General features: G+C 46.3%; 1 protein-coding gene across 17 annotated transcripts in view; it reads right to left on the bottom strand.

Moving 5' to 3' along the window:
• The window catches only part of LOC144946632 (teneurin-4-like), a 416480-nt gene that overhangs the window by 182207 nt on the left and 211844 nt on the right, over window positions 1–22429 (bottom strand). For 2 of the 17 annotated variants that reach the window (XM_078875668.1, XM_078875669.1), the window contains exon 1: window positions 20750–21328. The exons of the other annotated variants lie outside the window; for them this stretch is intronic. In XM_078875668.1, coding sequence (XP_078731794.1) covers window positions 20750–20783 — 34 coding nt within the window. In that variant the 5' untranslated portion in view covers window positions 20784–21328. Of the gene's footprint in view, window positions 1–20749; window positions 21329–22429 lie in introns of those variants that run through there. 17 annotated transcript variants of the gene reach the window in all.

Genomic DNA, 22429 nt, shown 5'->3' with positions numbered 1-22429 from the left:
TGCGGTGGGAAAGCCGAGAGATTAAGGGAGCGATAGCCAAAAGCGCAGGTCAATGTTGCCGGAGCGTATATTTTGCCACCATCGCCGCATATCGTCTTAAAAACAACAACAACAAACCAACACAATGGTGATGGTGCCGAGACTCGCCCGGTGATTTATGGCGTGACCGAGCAGCCTGACACCGCTGCGGATATGACCACCTTAACGACCGCGACCGCCAAAGGGTTACACATCGTGTGCGGCGATAATGATGTGATTATTAGCAATGTGAATGAACGCCTCAATCGGAATATAATTGAGTTAAAATTGCCAAAAATTTAAAACTAAGCAACGTTTTTAAATATTAACGACCACATATATGTTTAAAATGAAAATTTAATACTGTATATTACTCTTGCATTTGTATAATTTTGGCATGAAATAAGAGGAATTACACCTTGAAACTTGGCTTCTGCAAAACCATAAAGAGCACATGGAACCATTATTAAATTGTATCATCCTTTATTATCTCCACCAAAAGCGTTTCCTTGTAAGCTTTAAGAAACATCTCAGGCATGGCATTTTTTTTGTTGCTGCTCTTTCCTCCTTAGCTTAAATAGATGAGCGTGACCCCCCCCAGAGGAGACCGTTTTTAGTAATCGGCACACTTCTAAAGCGGTGGAAGCTGTGTGAATGCATAATGCGTGGAGGGGCAGTGTTTATGCTCGCTTGCACTGCACGCACGCACGTGCCTGCTCTTGACAATGAGACTCTCCCCGCTCCCACTTTGTTTTATCCCTCTGTAACTTTGGCCACCGTTTCTCGTTTTTTGCTCCAGGTGAAGAAGGGGGGGGGGGGGGAGCGACATCACAATAATGTCTCCTCGCTCCTAAAAGGCCCGCCGATCTGCGTGCAGATCGAGAAGCGGTTACACGTTTCAGGGAGGACTTGGGTCCAGCCCACTGCTACGAAACCCTTTGAAGTGAAATTGGGCACACTCTCGGTTTTCCAATGGAGGGCTTCGAAATTGGGATTCAGCGCTCGGATTTAGACAATACGGTTTATAATAGGCTGGCAATTATCTTAGGCTTTCACCCATGAAGAATGTTGATGTAATTACCAGCACTTTCATTATGTTGAAAGAGAAAAGGGTCTTAATTAGGGTGGCTTAATGTTTTGTGCTGGTGTGCTGTGATTGCCCGAGTCACGGCAGACTTCAGTATACATAGCGCCTGCATTACAGGAGTAGCTCGCTGTGATTTCAAGTATTACTTATTACCCTGTCTCTAGGATGGATCACTAATACTTAGATTGCCTATTATTTTTTTCAAGTGTGGCTGAGAGAACAGCTAAGTGGCTGAGTGTAATATAACACAATTTGGATGTCTTAAGTGTCCGCATGCAACCGTATCTCTGCACAAGGTAGCAGTGGGCGGGGAGGGGGGGCACGTGCCCATCTAAAAGGACGTGAAGAAGAAGGTTTATTTCCGAATACTCTTGGAGCAAGTTTCGCGTAGTAGAATGCTGCAGGCCGGCGACGATGTTATGGTAGGAGACCAGAGATATACGGGGTCCGTCAAATGTTATCAGCAAAAAATGTCTTTCAGAGCCCTGGCCTCTGAAAGGGGAGGAGGCTCTGAGCAGAGTGGACTGCCGGAGGGAGTTTCAATTCCAGACAAAGGGGGCAGCAGCAGCAGGAGAAGAGAAACTTCCCAAGAATTAAAGATAAAGGTACAGCCCTGCAATAGTTTGTGTCACTTGACTGTTGGCAGAAGGGTCTTCCCCACGAGAATAACGTTTGGAAACCTTCTCCCGAGATAGTTTTTTTTAAATATGCGTACGTGTTGGTCAAGACATGTTTGAATAGGTCAGAGAACCCACAATCTACCCGACCGCATCCAAATAAAAACAAAGCCTGAAAAAATGTAATTATATCTGGGCGTCTGGGAGTCGCAATTATAAAGGCTGTAATGACGACAGCACTGATGATTGTAACAGGTTCTGCCGATTCTTGTGAAGATACGAAGAGGGTGGTAGCATTCTCTCTGCGGTATTGAGTGCGAGCAAACATTTGAGATGACAAAGGTATTAATTGGCAATAATTATTTTTCAAACTTGGTTTTCATCCGAGAAGAAATGACACTTGCCAAAACCAGGCGTGGAGTCTTTAAGGCATTGCAAACCCCGTTGTTAGTGTTTGGAACACAACATCCAATTTTCAGGCTGAAGTTGCAGTACTGCATAATAGGCAATCTGAGCCCCTGCCTTAATCTTGGCAGCACTAAACTGGTGTTGTTTATCCTCTCATTTACGGCTCACTAATTAAATAAAGGACAGATTTTGCAGGCTGCTGACAGTAATGTGATTGCTCGTCTGATTTAACTCCGCTGGGCGAACAAACTGTTAATTTCCACAGCCTCTTATTGCAGCCGAACCTTTCGCCGTTGCCCTGGGGTAAACTGGGACTTAACAATTTTTTGATGGATTTTCTGCGGGTCATGGAATTGTTTCTACTGTGTTTGTGAATATGTTTTGCAGTCTACACTGGCACAATATAATCACCGTAATGAGACAGCGCTAGTGAAGATAAACCAACCAAGAACATTCATGGATTTTTAAATGCTAAAGGTTAGATACATGATGTTATATATATATTGTTTAAGTCCAAATACTGTTTGTGAAATGTGTAATAATCTGCTGGATTATGACTGTTAGAAATACACATTGTTGAAAGTTAGCATTCGAAGTTGAGGGGACAGCAAGAAACTCGTGTGCTTATTTCCTCCAGAATTGATAATTATAATTGTTCCATGTTTTAGAGAAAAGTGTGCTATGAAGTGAAAGTTGTGACATCATTAAATTTATACAGGTCGTGGGTTCGATTCCGAGCCTGACGACTGTATATCTGGAGTTTGCATGTCTCTCTCCCCGTGGTTGCGTGGAGTTTTCTCTGTGTCCTGCGGTTTTTTTCCCTCCACATTTAGAAATATTCATTGAGAGTATTTGGTTGCAATCAATTTCCATGTGACAAGCAACTTCGTTGAGTTATAATTTGTGGCCAGGTCGCTTTTGACAAATGGCTCGGTGGGCCTTACCTGGTAAAACTAAAATTGCAAAAAATAGACATTCGAGTTTTCTTTGCCGTTAAAGGTAAACGGAAACACCTCGATCTATCTATAGACCTCGGGGCCTACCAGCCGGAGTGTTGCGTCTCATCCATTAGTGCACAACCTCCACTCTGCAGGCCACAACTCTTCTCCTTTTGTTTCTCTCCTCACTCTGTACCGCTTTGAAATCCCCTTGTCATTACCTCTATTTCCAAGTTATTGCAGCCGTGTGCTCACTTGATAATTGGTTTTTTACCCTTCTATCTGGCAACAAAACTGACACTTTTTTTTACAAGGAGTCATGTTTGCATAGACCACAATACCTGCAGCCAGATGACGCCAAAAGGCCTTTTGGAGTCATCTGGTCCAACCCATGTGAGACTAGGCTCTAAGGAAAGCTGTCTAGGGTGTGGACCAATCAACTTCAAGGACTGTGCATATATTATCAGAGTTATGTTTTTTGTTTGCATTATGGCTGCAGGTATTGTGGTCTATGCAAACATGACTCCTTGTAAAAAAAGGTGTCAGTTTTGTTGCCAGAGAGAAGGGTAAAAAACCAATTTTCATATTTTTTACTGGCAAATGAGGTTCCAATGGTGTGTGCTCACTGTTTGTTACCGGCCGCTATGCGTTTTGTGATCATTACAAAGGAAACGTAATTCACCGAAAAGATATTCTGAATAAAGCCAGCACTCACTTAAGCATAGGACAGAATTTAAAAGAGTAACCAGCCTCAATGAATACTGTAAGAGTTTACAAGAGCTGACCTGTGTGACAGTCATGCAAAACGACGTATCACGCCAAGTTAGTCGGCAATTAAAGATGTTTGTACTCTAAGAAAGAGTAACAGCGACTAATTGTGCCTACCTTTGTAAATGAAAGATGAAAACAAATCTTGTGATATCAGCACAAAAAAAACCCTTTGCATATTTTGTTGCTGTCTCCATGTCACCATCTGCCAGAGCTCACAGTCAAATCTGGGTAATAGCCAAAAATGATATTTCTTTTGCTTAGATCGAGACCATTTTTATTTTTGTGTACCCGGCAAAATACTTTATTATTTAACAATTTCAAGACCTGGAGGTTTAATCAATTCACGTTTCAAAACAATGTGTTCTCCACTTTATACAAGCTGACATTTTAAATTGAAGTGATTAAACTTACCACATATATACAAAGACACATGTACGTAGGCGCAGGTTCAAGCAGAGCATCTGGGTTCATCTACTTTTTTTTAAACAAAATAGTTCACCATTCAATAATGTAGTTGACAGATTTGTTCACTTCCCAGAATGTTTTATGAAAGCCTTGGAATGGACTACCCCAAAGGGAAACGAACCTCATATGCAGGATAGATGCAACAATGCTGGAGGAACAACACGACCAGCGAATAATAATACCAATGCCAATTATGTATTAACAAATGCCAAGTGTATAGCCAGGAGAACTAGAGTCTCAAGAGATGTTTTTTTCAAGAGGGACCTGCATTGTGATGTTTGTCAAATGCCATTGATGGAGCATCTGAAGAAGTAACACTCAAACAATGTCCTCTCCTGGTGCCCTCAAAGCCCCATGTCTACAACACCTGCAAGATCCCGTGGGTCACCCATCCAAGTACGAGCCAGGCTCAACTGTGCTTAGCTTTTGAGATCTGATGGCATCGGGCAACATTTGAGGTGAGTTGGCCACTGTCAGGTCGGCTATAACCCATTAGCAGGGAGGAACTTTCCCGTGGATGATTAAGGGATCCGACATTATTTAGTTTTCGGAAAAAAAAAACATCAAACGGCCACCTGCAAGCTCGGTGTGCCTCGTGTTCGAATCACCGCCGAGCATGCTGGGTAGCCCTTCTCAGATAAAGCCGGGGGATTGTGGGGTGCTTCGTGCCATCGCAGCGGCATGGCAGGACGAGGCGATGCTCGCTGCACGGTGACTTGGCCCTGCAGTGGGCGCGCTCTTTTGTTTATGTACGTACGAATGTATGTTGAATTTCTTTCGCACCGTAAGTAGCCAACCGTGCTAATCGGAGTTGCGGTTTAGGCACCAGTAGAAGCGTACCGTCATTAGAAAAGACAGATTGATGTCCCATTGTCTTTAATCCAGCGAAATGGTCCAACTCAAGAGCTATCACCCGATCCATGAATCGAGACCAGAACAGCACTTATGATATAAAACAACGATAGACCTTCAACGGTACCACTAACACACCTGACGCCAATTTATTTTAAACATTTGACCATGGCGTATAATTAATATGCCATAAGTACGAATGGTAGAGCGTGCCATTATTTTGAAGTAGATGGACCGACAGGTAATTACGTTAAAAAGGGAATGTGAAGCGCCCAGAAAAAATGCGTGGACCGTTGTTAAAACGAATTCAATATCGTTTCTGGTCCCGAAGGGGGTGCACAGTTATCATACAAAAAAAGAGAAAACAGATGTGGCAATATTTTAGAGCTTTAGGACAAAAATAAAACTCTGCGGTGGGGGGCGGGGTGATAGAACTGGGAAGACTATACAGCACCTAGACATACTGCCGCGCAACCACCAAGGGCGATCGACATCAGAACACAGTTGCGCCCCCACTCACATCGACTTTATCACGCACGATCCCGATGCACGTTCTTCCGCTCCAGCGTGTTTACCGCCAACATCTCTCGCTCTCTCTCCAGAGCAAAGGGCGTGCGCGTGAACGGCATCGCCACACCTCTCCGGCTCCGAGTGGACCGACGCCAGAAACAGACGCTCTCTGTCGTGAAACTCGTAATTAGTGGTTTCACTTGATAACGGTCCCATGGCACTCTTCACGAGTCGGCTGTTGAGAGCCGGTGTCACGGGCAAATTAACCACCCACTGTAACTTGAACAAAAACCCATTACTACAAAATATGGTGATCTCTAAATCAGTGCCACAAACTACATTTATGTGGCAGTGACCTCATTTCACACGCGTGCCATATTCCTTGCAAATACCGCACGCATAATTCCTTTTGGAGTTTTGTGGCCATTTATTACAAGAGGGGGTGGTGATGTACGACGCAGTATTTTCACCACTGACCAATGCACACGATGCACACCACACACCGACTCGATCATGCACATCACTCGTGCACAACATATATGCACAAAACACACACGAGGCTGTACAGCGTGCATATACCGAGCGTGGAGTGGCGGCCAAATGGTTCGTACACTGCGCTATGAACCCCTGGTTACCCGAGTTTGATTCCCCATTACGGCTAACATCAACAGTAAGTAGTAATATCTGAACCAATCCTCGTGAGAAACCCCCCCCCCCTTCTACAATGACCTGCACTGATCAGCCGAGTAAAGTAAGGTAAAACAACCCCTATTTTCTGAAAGGCATAGCGAAGGCTTTCATCCAGCGGTGAATTAATGAAGGGCTGTACATGGCATTACATGCACACAACATGCGTTCTGTAAGCACTGATTTAAGTTTTGCTCGATGCAAAATATGAGATCGCTGCCGCATTGTCTCCCGTTCATTTAAGCACGTGCAATAAAAATTGTAAAATAACTATACCAGCAAGACGATAAAGCCAATGCACCAAGTGTTACTTTATCAAGACGATATTGTTCAGCACCATCTGGTCTGCCACCGCCGCACTGGACACAATGCAATATCCCAGCTGACAGTACCAATAAAGGCATTTGGGGGAGAAACTACCTTCAGGCAACATATCGACAAACTTGTTATTAACATGCAGAGCGGTGTCGTTTTTTTGTTTATCAATGACAGCCGCAGCAGCGTGGAGAGCGGTACCATAAAATCATGTTTGCAAATACATATGGTGATAACATGCATGTGCACATGCGGGGAATCTGTAGACAGAATAGTTCATATAAAAAAAAAACTGGCCAGGTGGCTCACTGGTGGAGGTGAGTGGCTTCGCAATTTGAAGGCTGCGAGTACAAATCTAGATTCAGGCTTGACTCAACCCACTAATAAAGTGAGTCCCACTTTGTGTGGCAGAAAACTGCGGTTTCCTATGAGTAAACCTGCCATAGGCATGTGGAATTGACTCCACTGGCTCAGGGCTGTAAACAGTAGATGAGTGGAGCCTCAATGCTCTTTGAGCAGGAAACCACTGACTTTCTTTCGAATTAAAAAGTATATACGCCTCCATACTATGCATTGGCTTCAGCGTATTGTCATTCATTTCCACAGTTGTTTTATTTGGGCGTCGTGGTGGCAAGATGTTGTCTCCCTCAACAGGTATACCGGAGGTCGTGGGCTCGATCCCGACCCTGACACCTGCTGCTGTATATTTGAAGTTTCCATGTCTCTCTCCCCGTGGTTCGTGTGGATTTTTCTCCGGGTCCTCCCGTTTTTCCCTCCATATTCAGAATTGTGCGTTTAGAGTATTTGGCTGCTATCAATTTCCACACAAGCCACTATCATTTGTGGCCAGGTCGCTTCTGAAAAAGAGCTATGTAGCTCAGTGGGCCTTACCTAGTAAAATAATAAAAAAATAAATCTGCAAGCATGCATTTAGCATCTAATGTTTGTTTAATTTTTTTAAATACCTATGGGGAGCCGCAACACCTCACCCTGCCCTGCTACGACCGCAGCGTTATTTTCATAGTGAGTTTCCTTTGCAGCACAAATGCCGGGTTGAATCACCTTGGCCTCTGTAACAAATGCCTTCCACTGCCACACTCCATCAACCCCCACACAAATCAGCTTCCGCCCCGTGTCCCAGCAGTGGTGCGAGGGATTAAAAAAAACTCCAGCTCCAACTTTCACAAGCAGACGGCAGCATTACAAGTGAGACGACTGCCCTTCAGTCGAACGCAAAAAAAAAAAAATCCCCCAAAAAATCACATGCAAAGAGGAAAAAAAATCGGTCAAACAAAATGTTTCTGCAAATCCAACAAATTTTGGACAGGCTGTCTGGTAAAATTGGCTTGTAAAACGTGGTCTATTTTAGCTCGCGCTAAATAAGACCATTGCCTAGGAATCAGCTCTCCATCCCTACAGACACTAAGCAAGCCCAATTCCACCAGAGTATAAACGTGTTATTAAACAGACAGCTGCAATTCACATCATTTGTGTCGGTTGTGCAAATATATAAAAAAAAACTACCAACACAGGAATCTCATTTTTTTACTCCGGCGTCAAAGTATGGCATATTTGCCTGCAAGTCAACACGAATTAAGGCAGATATACGAGTTAGCGAAGCACACGCCCGTCCATGGAAGACGCACTTCAAAACGGAGCATTCCTCTCTCCGATGTCTGCGAGCGTGTACGCTTTACGGGCAAAACTTTCCCCGACGCGCTAAATTAGCTCGCCACGTCGTCGCTCTGCAAACCCTGCGATAGAGGAGGAGGAGGAGGCGGCGGCGGCGGCAGGAGGATAACATAATTAAATGTGATATCGCTTAAAATAAATCTCGACAGCGAGCGGACGTGCGTTGGGGCACGGTCGGGGATTATTCGGAGGGAACGTGGGCCTCCCTTGGGACAACCCTGAAGGTGCGTCGCCCTTCCGCACGTCCTGTGTGTGTCGCCACCACCCCCACACCGCCCCCCCCTTGCCCCCCACCCCGCCCCCCCACCCCAACAGCCCCCCAGCAGCCCCCCAGCAGCCCCCCAGCCCGTACTCGCTGCCGAGCGCGATCGCTAGCGTTTTGACCCGGCTAGTTTTCCCCACTGGATATGTTTGTGCACTCTCCGAACCGTGAAAGAGCCGAAGATGGTAGTGCCTGCTGGACTGCTACATTATTCAGCAGATGCTGTTCCCCCACCGTGCATTATTTAACATTTGTTGCAATGTTTATTTAATATAAATGTTAGCATACATTCCCAAAAAATACATACATACTGCAAGCGAATTGTCCACCACGCTCTGGATCTTGGAACTCTAAATGGATTATTGTCAATGGTCTGGGCAGAAACATCAGACTGGGATTTTTTCTGTTGCAAAAAAATTATTTGGGAAACGCTGACAAAGAAAAAAACATTCGTTTTCACAAATGGTATTGTTTTTCATTTTCGATTATATTTCCCTTACATGCAGGTCCTGGCAATTATAAAGGAGGCTGACATACATTGCCGATATATTTTCTTTAATAAAAGACCCTTGCTAATTTATTGTAACATAAAACGAGAACCTCAATAAGTAATACTGCATAATTAGAGACCATCAATGTTGCAGCAAGGTAATTTTACAGCCTCGGCATAATGATTTTGTTTAATATATATGCAGCATGTAATAAGACATACATTACACGTGAAAACACACCTACACAGACAAAGATTCCTTGTATATAGCCTTTAAATTACGACAAAGGGCAAGTGCCCTTAGCGAATGCTTATGAAGGCCGGCACATGAGTGGGTATGTGGCCAACACCCCCCAGCCGTCTTTGTCTCCCCAGTGCTGAATAAATGGGCTTTCCTACACCTACTACACCACACACAACCTGCCGATTAAATAATCGACCAACTGTGGTGTTTTCTGACAGTTGTAAGGTGTTAAAAAAAACTTGTCCGTACATTTCACCTGCAGTGCCGCAAGATGGGACTCGTAGCAGTGACCTCGGCGTTGCAAGATTAGTGTGCTAACCATGATACCAAGGCAGCTTCATAATTCTCACTCTGACCGTACGATCGTCTCAAACTCCTCCCTGGTCCCAATAATTCTACCCATCGCGAGCTGCCCTCCAATTAAACTCATCCACCTCCTTCCTTAAGCTCACGTATATGGGCACGTCTCCATTTTTCTACAGCATCTGGAGATGTTGCATTCAAATGGGACACAAATCAAAACTGTGTTTTATTGTATGGACTAATCAAGCGACCGTTGCAGTGATAGCTAAACCCAAATTAAACTCAATTCGCTGTAAAGCCTACGATCAAATCACCGAATGCCACCTATCTCATGAGACCTCGGAAGTTAAGCAGGCTTGAGCCTGGATAATTGGACGAGTAACCACCATGGGTAACCGATGCTATCAAGCCTCGGGGGTATATGCTGCGATCAGAAGGTCCGTGCGGCAGAATCCATTATTGTTCTGTACTTCTATGCTCCCGCCTACGCTCTCTCCGCCTATACCAGGGGTCGGCAACCTACGGCTCCGGAGCCGCATGCGGCTCTTTACGGGCTGCTTCTTGACGATATGTACGTATGTACATAGATGCATTGCGGCTCTTGAAATACTGAATTTTGTACCGAATTGGAAAGAAATGGCTCTTCTTGTTATTTTGGTTGCCGACCCCTGGCCTATACCAACACAGCGTCACGTGGTCCAGCGTGGCCAAGCATCCCCCAAATAACTGCCACGACCCGCGCCGCCATTGGGAGGCTTTTGTCCAGCGGCGGATTGACAAAGGGCTTTGTACGAAAAACCGCACAATGTCACTACAGGGGACATGCTTTTAATAGGCAGCTCTCAAAACTTTTTGGCTCTTTACTCTTGCGCAAGCACATGTTAAACCCAACGAAAATAATAATAAGTAGCTGCCATAATTGTAAAAGCCCCTAAGGCAGGGCTGTCAAAACATCCATCAACAATCACCGATGCTGCGGCAAGTTTATACTGGAGACGTGTCAATAATGGTAAACTGAAACATCGTTCCCACGAGAGCCAATTAAGACACATACTTTGTAGCGTTTTTTTAATTGTACGTCGTTGCAATCTGACGACGGTTAATAGTGCACATTAAAAATAGAACGCTTATTAAGTCTAATAAACTTTGCTCATCCCCAAGCACACACCACACGTATTTACACCTTTTCTAAAGTGAACTCTACAAAATTATCTCTCTCACTCTCTCCCTCTAGTGGCAGTAGGCTGCGCTCACACACCGCACCACGATATGCACTCTGTGCTCCCATTGACATGACATTATATATCATCAGTGGTTTTCAACCTTTCTGTATGGCGCAACCCCCCCCCCCCCCCCAAATGGAGACTATTGCTTACCTCCCCCCTCAAGCCCCAAAAAGCCCCCTGAAAATGCAACAAAGCTTGCTAAGAAAAAAATACAAAGATGATTCACAAGACCATGTCTCCAGTCAACACGGTGTTGGGAAGGCATGTTTCACCTTGCGGACGATTGTGTTTCGTCGCAGCAACGTGAAGCCGATGTTCTCCGCGCGCATTAGACGCTTCTCCTGCACAGCATCCATGCCGCAGCCTATGCCCCATCTCATCCTCCACGCCAGCTGAAAGGCGTTTGACCCATTGGTCGAAAACCACAGCATTACTACGTACGAGGTGAGACTTAATACATCACTCATGGAATTTTTTTTTTCGTGATCCCCAAAACTCATCTATATTTTCTGGGGCTTGCCCACAGATGGCCGAGCGTGAAACCAGACCATGTGCTTACGGCGGTCACGCAGCGTTGCGGTTCGGGCGACGGATCGTGCGGACGTCGAAGCGTGCGCGACGGTGTGTATGCCTTGACAGGAGCGTGCGTGGGGGGGGGGACAACGATTCGAGATCACGACGCGGGCCGGGGTAGAAGGCGTCGGTAAATGCCCAACACGTTTTTTTTCCCCACGGAGAGTGAAAATCTTTCACCGCCACCCCCACACCCCCCCGAATATGTTGTTGTTGCTGCTCACAAGCACCAGGTGCGCTGCACCAGCAGTGATTGCTGCGCATCATTAAAACAATATGTCCGTGAGAGTATTTTTAATGTTTACTGCGCTTTACATAGAGACAAAGATCCCCCGTTATAGCCTTTACAGTGCTATTATAGCGAGTAGCACCTATGAAGGCCGGCACGGCACACGACAGGGTGGGTATACACATACACACAACCACATGTAAGCACAATATGTTAAAAGACAGTTTATGTTCAGTGGCATTATAAAGTTTGTATTAAAGGCTCAAGGGCAAAGCATGTTATTTTAAAACACCCGAGCCGCTGGCAATGCACGCACGAGCTAGTAGTTTTCCCATTTATATCGGACAAGGTGCTGACCACTATAGTTTCTGATTCAGGTCGAAAGCATTCATGTGTATTGGCTCTCTCAGTCTCTCTGTCCTTCCATCTATGACGTCACTTTAACGCTCATGAATATGAACCAACATGGATCGCTTTTTATTTTGAAGGTGTTCTACTTTTAGAAACTTTTTCGATAGAAAATCGAGAAAATGTATCCAAGGATTACCCAAAACCTAGAAATTAAATCGGCAATAATGGGCACGCCTTGTAGGCCAAGACAACGACGCCATATACGCGTTCACCTCCCTGTGATGTCACTCCTTGTGATGTCATTTCCTGTGATGTCACTCCTTGTGATGTCATTTCGCGCACTTCATGAGCCGCGTGACGCCGTCTCGTTCTTGTGACTTGGACAATGTCGTTCATTATTATCGCTAACGAAATACTGTACTTGATGTCAGCCTGCGACGTGTTACTGAATCCCAGCGTATGTGCACGATCCTCCTCGTTACATGACGAATAAAAACTATGATGACAAAACCTCACGAAACATTGGTTTTCCCTCGAACACTTTTTTTTCTATAAAAACCGTACTACACCATCAATGTCTGTCAGGGTTCACACTGAGGCCAGAAATGAGCATTGAAAGAGAGAGAGCCACCTTCCTGACCCCTCACCAGACTGTGCAAGGGGACACCCGAGTGCCTGCAATCGGGGGGCCGAATGAACACACGGACAGGGCCCTTTGTTCATGTGCTGACTTTTAGGCAATCACGGGGGGGGGGGGGGGGGGCTATGGATGAGCTGTAACCCCTACTCCCTTCTCCATCCCACAGACTCAAGCTCCATTTTCATAGCGCACATTACATCTTGAGGACCATTCAAACACCACCAGTTGTGATCAGGCGACGACTTTAAGAAGCCTACGTGGAACGGAAATATGAAATCAACAACAACAACAACAACACCTTCGTATGAAATACCCACAAGATAATGCTTGGTCCTGGCTGCAAACTGGACGTGATTAATGGGCAACGTGCCTGAGTTCACATGCCGCTTGGTCCTATAAGCGCATGCTAAACCGCGTTCGCTCTATGCGATCGTTGTTTTGTTAATGCTCGCGTCGTTGCACCGGTGCCCCTCGGAAACAAACCTCTCGTAAGCCAATCGTCCGCGGTGCATACATTATTTGGTGAAGGTTCCGCGTCGGCGGCAGCACGCAAGCACGAAAACAAAACAAAACCCTCAACGACGTCCGTTGTTTCAGGCAACAGCCCTTCCTCATAACAAAGAGATCGAGTAGCTAATAATAATAGTTGGAGACTGCACTATACAACACCATGGGGCACGATGACAAATCCATGAAAATAAATGTTTTCCTTATGAATAGTATTTGAATTGGCATATGAATATTTACGGCCCGTAGCTTATCAATACATGACCACGCGAAGTGTGTATTTGCGTGTGAAAGATGGCGTTGTGTTCCTGGGGGAAATTAAAGTTTAAATAATTTGCCACAACGACAATGAGAACAGCAATAACCCCATTATGTTCAGCAGAGATACCAATGCGCTGATGCAGAATACGAACATCTGCGTGTAAAATCTGACCGCACACAACACTTTCATTCAATCAAAACAATGATGTTTATCTGGACTCCTCCTACACACTGATTTTAAACAGATGTCTTCCTAATTAAATTAATCGGTTAAACAAGGTTAGAGAGAGAGGCAAAGGGCAACCGAGTCCTTTGACTGTGCAAGTCCACATGAATGCATGTGCACTGTGCACGTATTGTGTGTGCATTGTTGTGCTTAGGGCACTGCTGCTATGAACCCGGCCACCCGAGTTCAATTCCCGGACATGGCTACATCGTCGACGGTGAAATCTGAACTGGTCCTAAGCTTCACCCCCCGCCCTCCTCCACATTAACTCGGCTTTAAATCAGCACCTAAATGTAGTGTGTCAACATCAGCACTGCTGGAAACAAATGCAGCCGGGTGTGTTTCCCCCCCCAACCACAACACCCCATCACAGGGTGCTCGCTAACAGCACTCGCTCCAACAGACTCTTGGAGGCTCCATGCGGGCTCTCATCCTTTGCATTCAGAATCAAAAACAGCGATTGCCGGTAAATATTTCAGCACACACATGCTTACACACACTGCATGCAATTCACCGTATATAATTTTAACCGCGTCTGTATACAACATATTGATATTAAACTTTAAGAGCCTTAAGATTAGCTCCCCGAGCTCAGCCGAGCGCACATGCAATGGCTGTGCGATATTTCACCGCTGAATATTCCAGGGTGTGAGTGTGCGCGACCACTCTCCACAGCCTCCTCTTTTTTTTGTTGTTATCACCCGAACCCCCGAGAAGACGTGCGGATCGGAACTGTTCTAAATCAGGGGTTTGCATTAGCGAGACACACCAAGGAAGCACCACCGTGGGGAAGTAAACTATTAATTAAAACGAGGGCGCAACCGAAGTTACACGTAATGGGTAAGCAGCGGTGCGTGGGTTAATCGGTAATGAGCAGCGCGGCATACAGCGGGCTCCGAATATTGAGGAGACCGCGTCAATATGTTCCATTACCTGAATCCCCAGGCATAGCAAACTGCGACAATATCTAAATGTGCGACTCGGGGGTCTGCGAGGGACTCCGGTTGTTGGCCAGAATGACCCGTGGAAATGTGTTTCCAATTCACGTCAGTGGGCGACGGAGAGTGGCAACGAAAGTCTGCGGCCACATTTACATTAGTTTTATATATATGCACACACACACACACAGCAGCCAAAGTACTGGAACTCTCGCCATTCAAATCTGCCCATTCAAGTGTGCAATTGACGGACAGAGGAGAGATGAAGGAAAAAAAGTGCTTGGGGAGAATGGGATTTTAGGCCCGTCCTATTTTGACATGCGGTGTCATTGCCTCATTCAGGCAAGCAAGCAAGCAAAAGGCTTTCCGCATCACAAGGGCCCATTGAAAGCGACAGAGTGAGCAGAATTGGGCCCCTGTCACTGTAAACATAACCTCAAAAATGAAAACCAACATTCCAGCAAACTGGCACTGCATCACTGGCCGATTCAGCCCTCCAGATCACCAGGAAAGATTGTTTTCTGCATGTCAACACTGTATTTCAGATAATTACTAACGTGCAATATTTCCAAACAAAATTATATATACTCAATACCCTTGCAGGTGTGCGTATAAGGTAGCTCCATTCACCTTGCTGTGGATTTTTTTGTAACAGTGTAAAGCTTTTGTTAAAGGGAACATTACTGTGGGTGGTCACATTATGAGTTGCCCAAAAATGCTACTTCTTCAGCCACTTTAATAGGGTAATACATTTATCCGGGAACGCCTGGCTGAGTCTCAATACTCTTTTTCAAGAGGGTCCTGCATTGAGATGTGTGGCCAATTCCATTGCAGAGTATTTGTCACCATGCGAGAAGAAACTGGGAGTGCCCAAGGCAAGCCCACACATGCAGGTAACACTCAAAACTCCACACAGATAGATTCAAGAATCTATTGCTGCACTGCCACCTGACATCCCAGCTCTACACCACCTTCATGAACGCATCTCTATTACACGCATTCACGGTGATACGGCCATTGGCTCTAAATCGGCAAAATGAAAGCAGCTGTTTTTAGTTCTCCCTAAGCAGTGGAATACCCAGCGTATCAGACTGACTTGTTTTTCGTCTCACCCAAACTATAATCAACCAGCACACTTCCAGGTCGCAACACACTTCTCTTCCTGCTTATTTCTCAGCACTGCTCCACTTTGCAATTCCCCTCCCATCGTCTCTCTTCCCCCAGGTTCTTATGAGCTTGCTTAGTTCAAGAAACGAATATTAAATTAATTCGTATGCCTTCAACAGAGCTATCCGTTGTTGGTCACTTGGCATTTTGAACCTTGGGGCCTGTGCTCCGAAACCGTGATTTAAATAAAAAAAACTCTTTGCGCCTTATGTCCGCAATACTGCAACGACACAGATCTCTCAACCAATAAACCTTTTGCCGCTGGGAGGTTACGGTGCTGCCAATGGGCTCCCCAACTCTCAGACCCCCGACGGTGCCAAATAATCACGGATGTCACGAGGTGTTTTCACACGAGCTGTCCAAGCGTCGATACGATTTTCCTTTAACTCTGCCCCGTTCCTCCTTGTTTTATTGGACGTATCGACACCAGGGGTTGGTTAACGCCTCGGCTTATTTCCAACACCAACGGTAAACGGCGCTAATGCGAACGCCTGCGAGTGTATCCGGAGAGCGGATAACGAAAACGCGGCAGAGATTTCGGAAAGCGGCGAATGCGACGGTCGAAACTGGAAAGTGTCACAGCGGCCAAAGAGCCGTACGAAAAGGGCAACACACAATAGTGGGGGGGGGGGGGGGAGGGCCAGGGGGGGGGGGGTCGCGGAACCCAGCCGTTTAATTTTATTTATTTTTTTGAAACTGCCAAGCCAAAAAAAATCGTCCCTCGTTTATAACGGGGAACAAATAAAGAGGCGATCCGTCAGTGGGTGCACAAGATTCATGGTGCCAGGACGCTGGAAGCCACCGCGGCAGACCGCTACATTGCTCCGGAAACACGGCATCATCTCGCGCAGAGGAATCTCACGACGCAGCCATGCACCCCGTGCTCCGGCACGAAGAAATTTATCAAACACGCAGCATTACGTGTGAAAGATTACAGCTGTTGCTGTGCAAATATGCAAATGTTGCATTGCGGCGCCGTATACATTCATAAGGTCCGCTCACTATTTGTGGTCTTGTTTGCGCAAATATGACATTGCGAACATTCCGTGATTAATCTTGCATTTTTCTCAGCTCGGTCACCTTTTCTTCAAGGAGACATAATATATACCACCGGGTTCTTCACGAGTCTCAATTTTATTTAACTGGGTAAATCGTTCTGAGTCCCAAGACTCTCTCTTTAAGTATCTTGCATTGGGGTGTTGGGCCAGTTTCATCCTTGAGTGTTGGAATAGAAATGTAATAAAAATATATTTGTTTCGGTTTATGAGGCTCACAAAAGTGCAACATATGAAATACCTACAATTTTGCAAAAGCGCATACGATGTTCTCAATGTATAATCCGGATGCCTCGGCAAGGAAGGTTCGAGCAATGCAATGCTCCGCATTACCTGCCTGCAGTGCCGGGTAGACAGAGTTCGCCTCTGCACGGCATCGCCACCCAGTGCTCTTGCCGGCGTTTCACCGGCCACCCAGATGCGTGACCGAGGAATGAGCCGATTGCATATCCTGCGATGGGAGGCCATGCAGCATTCCCCTCCCCCCACGCTGCCTATCATGAGTGCTCACAACGCCATCGGCGCTGACGTGCGACAACTCGTGGTCGGGAGGCAACGCTTGTGCCAAGTCCTCCGCTCCCGCTGGCCACATTTGCGCTGGCCCCCCCGTCACTGAACGTGAGCAGCCATGCGCGTATCCATGACAACGCAGCCTACCCAGGGCCAAGAGCATCATTCCCTGTGTTGGAGGGAAGCCTTCCTAAGAGCATGCAAAACATTACACATTATAGATCCCGCATGTGTGAACGTGTCCTTTAGCTTGAGTCATGCGGCCCAGGGGTTAAAGAGCGCAGAGCCGGCAGTGCTGAGATGCTGGGTTCAAATCCGGGTTTTCGCCACGACAAAACCAGGTTGTCAAGTGGGGTGAGTCAATGATCTCAGCCTCGTCACCAATGAATGAAGACAAAAAAAGCCCTGGCTCATTGAATCTGGTCGTTCACCTAATGTGTCCGAATCCAGCTCCGATAATGAATCATCCTCATTCCAGGGTCTATCCACTGCTGGATGGTGGCCTCGCCAAGACGCCACCGCAAACTTACGATCCCGTCATGCACATGGCGCACAAATTTCATCGCTCCGTCTCCTCGACCTGATGTCCTGTCGGACGCTCTGATCATGGCATAACTGAATTTGTTGACGCAGAATGCACACACACACTTTACAGGGCATAGGACAGGTGTTGCCCCACCCCCCAGTGTCGGTAAGGAGGCCGAGTGAAGTGCTTTCAGAAGTTATGTGGCGTCACATGTCGTTTTGTGTAAAAGATTCGATTCGGAAACGTTATTTTGCCATAAGAGATGAAGCCAAATGCATGAACGTTATATCATTGTAGAAGTATAGGATAAAATATCAAATACATATATATGTTTATCTAACATAAAACAAACGGGATATATAGGACATACATTCCACACAAATAAGTTGGATATTGATCACAGACTAAAAAAAAACAAAATAAAAAAAAACCTTAGACTTTTTTGAAGCCTTGTTTGTTTATATGAAGAAAAAAATACGAATTTAAAATTCAGATGTTTATATTTCACACTTTTAATTATATTGTTACATTTGCTTTATCCACCTAGAGCTTAGCCCGTAAACACACGCCACACACAACACGTTGTCGCATTTTTGTTTGTGGCAAAATATAATTTGTTCCAACGCAACTCAGGGAAACACTTGCAACAACAACATTTCATTCCATGCCAAACCCGCATTTTTTTTTTAAACCACTGTCTGCACCACATTCTCCACACTCGCGCTGCAAACACGCCACTCCTTAAAATAAACACAAAAACAAACATCTAATTAGTCGCACATGCAGCAGGAGTAGCAGCAGCTGCTGCAGCTGCTTTCGCAAGCAAGCCGGCCACCTAACGTACGTGATGATGACGCTCGCGAGGAATGATCTGCCCTTTCGCGTCATTATCAGTCGCGTCGCGCTTGTCTCGCGATGTGCAAAGCTCGTCGGGGCAGGCATCGTCAGTCCGTCAGTCAGGTCGCGGTCGCCAATCGAATGCCCCGCGTTCCGCAAACACACACACACACAACGGCTCAGCGAGAGGAATGCGCTATCAGGGCTAAACCCGTAGGCTCCCCCCCCCCGCTCGCTTCTCTCTCCTTTATGCCCCCCCCCCCGTCCTCAACAAACCATCCCTTGGTGTGTTTTTTTCCACCACATCAGAACACGACAGATTCAATTTTCGAGTCATCTTGCATGCTGGCATGCCCTCCCTTTGTCTCTCTCTCTGTCTCTCACCCCTCATCTTGCTGGAGATTGTGCTCTCCCCGTCCCCCCTCATTCACAATCCTATCAGCGCTGTCACTCCTACACCATCTCATTCCCGCTCTAAAAAAACAAACACTTACTGCGATGATGCTTATCCGACTGGATTGGAAGCTTTTTGTTACTTCGCAACAAAGTCTTTCCCCTGCTGGCGCGCTAAAAAAGAACCACACACAGCCCGTGGACATCCGGAATAACAAAGACGTGGGTCCTTTTTTGTCTCGTGGAGAGGAAACGCAGGGCGCTCGCAATGCATGCAAGTCGTGAAATGCGTAGCATTGCTATTTTATTGCGGTGCGTTCGGCAATAGATGGTGTTCATTATTTTTAAAGTGGACTTCCGGATGTATTATCAAACGGAATGCGAACAAGAAGGTTGTTTTACTCTATTTGCACGTGTACCTTACTGAAGTAATACATAGAAGTAAAGCGGGCTGTATTATGGTTCAACGCACGGCTAATTATAATTAAGCAAATTCGTTGCTGTACCCATTGTCACGGGTTTTTATTCTTTCTTTGCAAAAACGGAAAGCGAAATAATCTACATAAAATCAATTGCACTTTAGCCAATCTTCCGCACAAAGGTAGACTAAGTCTTTTTACACGACACTGCTGTTCGATAGACTGAAAAAACATCTCAAGAAACAAATACATCCATGCCATTGATAGTGATTTTTTGGCTTTCGCCCTTTTAGTCCCCATTAAATGTAATTGCCAATAGAGTGAGACACCTTCAATTAAACATTCCTAAAAAAATCTAAGCAAATAGCCCTTTTGCTTACAGGCATATATATCTATAACGTCTGACGCGTCACAACGTGTCGCAAGGTGCACAGTGGTTAACGTTGCTTTGTCGAAGACCGTGCTCCTGATGGCTTTTTCATCATCTTCAGTGGGGAACAAACAAAAAATGCCTCCTTCTTCGCTGTGTTTTATCTTTCTGGGTATAATTTATTCAACGAGCTCACACCAGTCAGCACCGTCCCAAACATGCAATCTGATCCTGTTTGCTTACTCGGATATTTACCTCCCCAATTCATCATAACACAACATGAAGTAAATGGATCATTCATCCCCAGCATGTTATAGAGTGCCTTATAAGGCAGTAAATCTTCAGGTTAGACTGCCACTCAATGATTCGGTTGAAATCACGAGAGGAATGCAAATAATTGGCACAAATTTCACGTGCATCGAGCAATAGTGGTAACGCGCTGCTTGCCTGCAATTGCGTCTCGGCAAAATTCTACATTAATGTCACTCAGCACATGTAATAATCCATTAAACAGCAAGCGGTGTCTCGCCTACGAGTGTGAAATCACAATTGCGGCTCGTTTCGAAAAAAAAAGCCGACACGTACATCGCTAGAATCCGGCTACGACGGCCGCTGCCGCACGAACATGCCCACACAGTTTCTTTTTTGCGCGATTTAATGCGGCAAAGTTATCAACAATTTCGAGCGCGCGCAGTCACGGCCCGCTCACACGTGCGCAACACAGCAACGGCAGCGCGCTGACGCCGCTCCGACGCAACAGAGACGAGCGAGAGAGAGTTCCTCCCGGTACGACGGTTTTTAAAAGAAGAAGAAAAAAAAAGCCGGCCCGACGCGGTTTTGCGCTCGTAAAAAAAAAACTTACATGGTGCACCGGTTGACTCCTGTCCGGTATTCATGAAGCAAGAGGTGAGAGCAGCAGCAGCGGCGCTAACGCTCAAAAGGTGACTCTGCGCATGTGGTCCGGTCTCCTCCGCTGGCGGGGCCTGGATGATGTATGGCCAGATAACATCTGTGGAGCTCAGCTCCGAGAGCACAGAGGGGGCAGGGGCTCGAGCCTCAACACCGCCCACGCAACATCTCAGGCAGGGCCCCCTTTAACCCATCACACCAGAGACATCTATTCTTTGCCTTCTCGTCCGCCGGGCTAAATAAAAGGGGACGTCTTCACACTTGGCCGGAGGGTTTCAAAAGATCGCTCGCCCCCCCCTCCAACTCCTCCAACTCCCGTCACGCCTCCTGCCCCTTTGTCCAGGTTTCAGTGGCTGCGCGGGAGACGGAGGGGGTCTTGTGTGACCGAGTCCCCCCGACGGAGTCTCTCGGAGCCGCCTTGCTCGAGCGCTCCACGAAGAGGGCGCGCGAACGCGTGCGTGTTGGTCGGTGGTGGTGCGTGCGTGCGCGCGCGCGAGAGAGAGAGAAAGCGTTTTGCATCGCGTGTGCCGCCGAGAGGCGTTGTGTGCCGAGAGGAGCGAGCAGGGGGCGATGGGAGGGCTGGCGGAGAGAAAGAGGAGGGGGGGTGGGCGATGGATGCGGGGCGGGCGGTGAGAGCTGGTGGAGGGGGCAGGAAGGTGCGGTGGGTGGGGGTGGTGGTGGCGGCGGTGTCCGCGCACGGTGGGAGCGAGGAGAGGCAGCAGCAGCAGGAGGAGACAGTGGGTGTGTGGGAAGGCGTTTACAGGGGAGGAGGGGAGGTGGGGTGGAGTTGTTGATGTATCCAGCAACTCCACTCAGACTGCCTGTGCGCACAGATGCGGTATTATCTATCGCTCCGGGCTTCCCAGAAATTCCTTAACAAGGTTGCGCCTTTTCTATAATTCAGTAACCTTCTGTTATTGATAGCATGAGATCACATCTATTAACATTACCGTTGCGGCCCTCCAAATTACATCACAATGCTGCAGTCAATGTGACTGCAGCTGTGGATGATTACCGGTAGGCATGCACTTGATGCCACAAATAAACCATGTGCTGAGGATTGAAACTGGCCACGCGCATAAACAATGTAATGCTGTTGGTCATGGCATTTGCATTTTTGTTTTAATTGCAACATGCTTGTTCTCTCAGTGGTTGTTTCTCTGCACACTACCGCCAGAATATAGTCAGGCCTTTTAATATATTTCCACAAAACGCACATTCTTTTCTGCATTCAATTATACACAGTATTGGGTGCGCCCTTCACACACCTACATTGACCGGCGTGGTGAAGTATAGTCAAACAATCTCATGACCGACACGGCATAGGAAAGCCTTGATCTAACAGTAGATTGACAAAGGGGTCTGTCATTTATGATTTTTATGATATTAAATTATATATAGTGCCATGTGCACTGCATATTAATCAATAACAAGGACTGGCGGGGAGAATGTTAAATGACATTTTCTCACTCAAATGCCTTTTTCATCTTCAGCCTACACTTATAATCAAGAGAGTTAGTTATTATGAATTATAAAGTTATATTTTAGATTAAAACTGCACATCAGTTTATGTCACTGTGGTATTAAATTTATGCAAAGGATTTGGTTAAAAGAGGAAGGAATATGTTTTAAA

The sequence above is a fragment of the Lampetra fluviatilis genome, chromosome 42 (genome assembly GCF_964198595.1).
Source record: "Lampetra fluviatilis chromosome 42, kcLamFluv1.1, whole genome shotgun sequence".
NCBI classification, from domain to species: Eukaryota; Metazoa; Chordata; class Hyperoartia; order Petromyzontiformes; family Petromyzontidae; genus Lampetra; species Lampetra fluviatilis.
The sequence above is the reverse complement of the archived record's forward strand: the minus strand, read 5'-3'. Positions and strand labels throughout refer to the sequence as shown.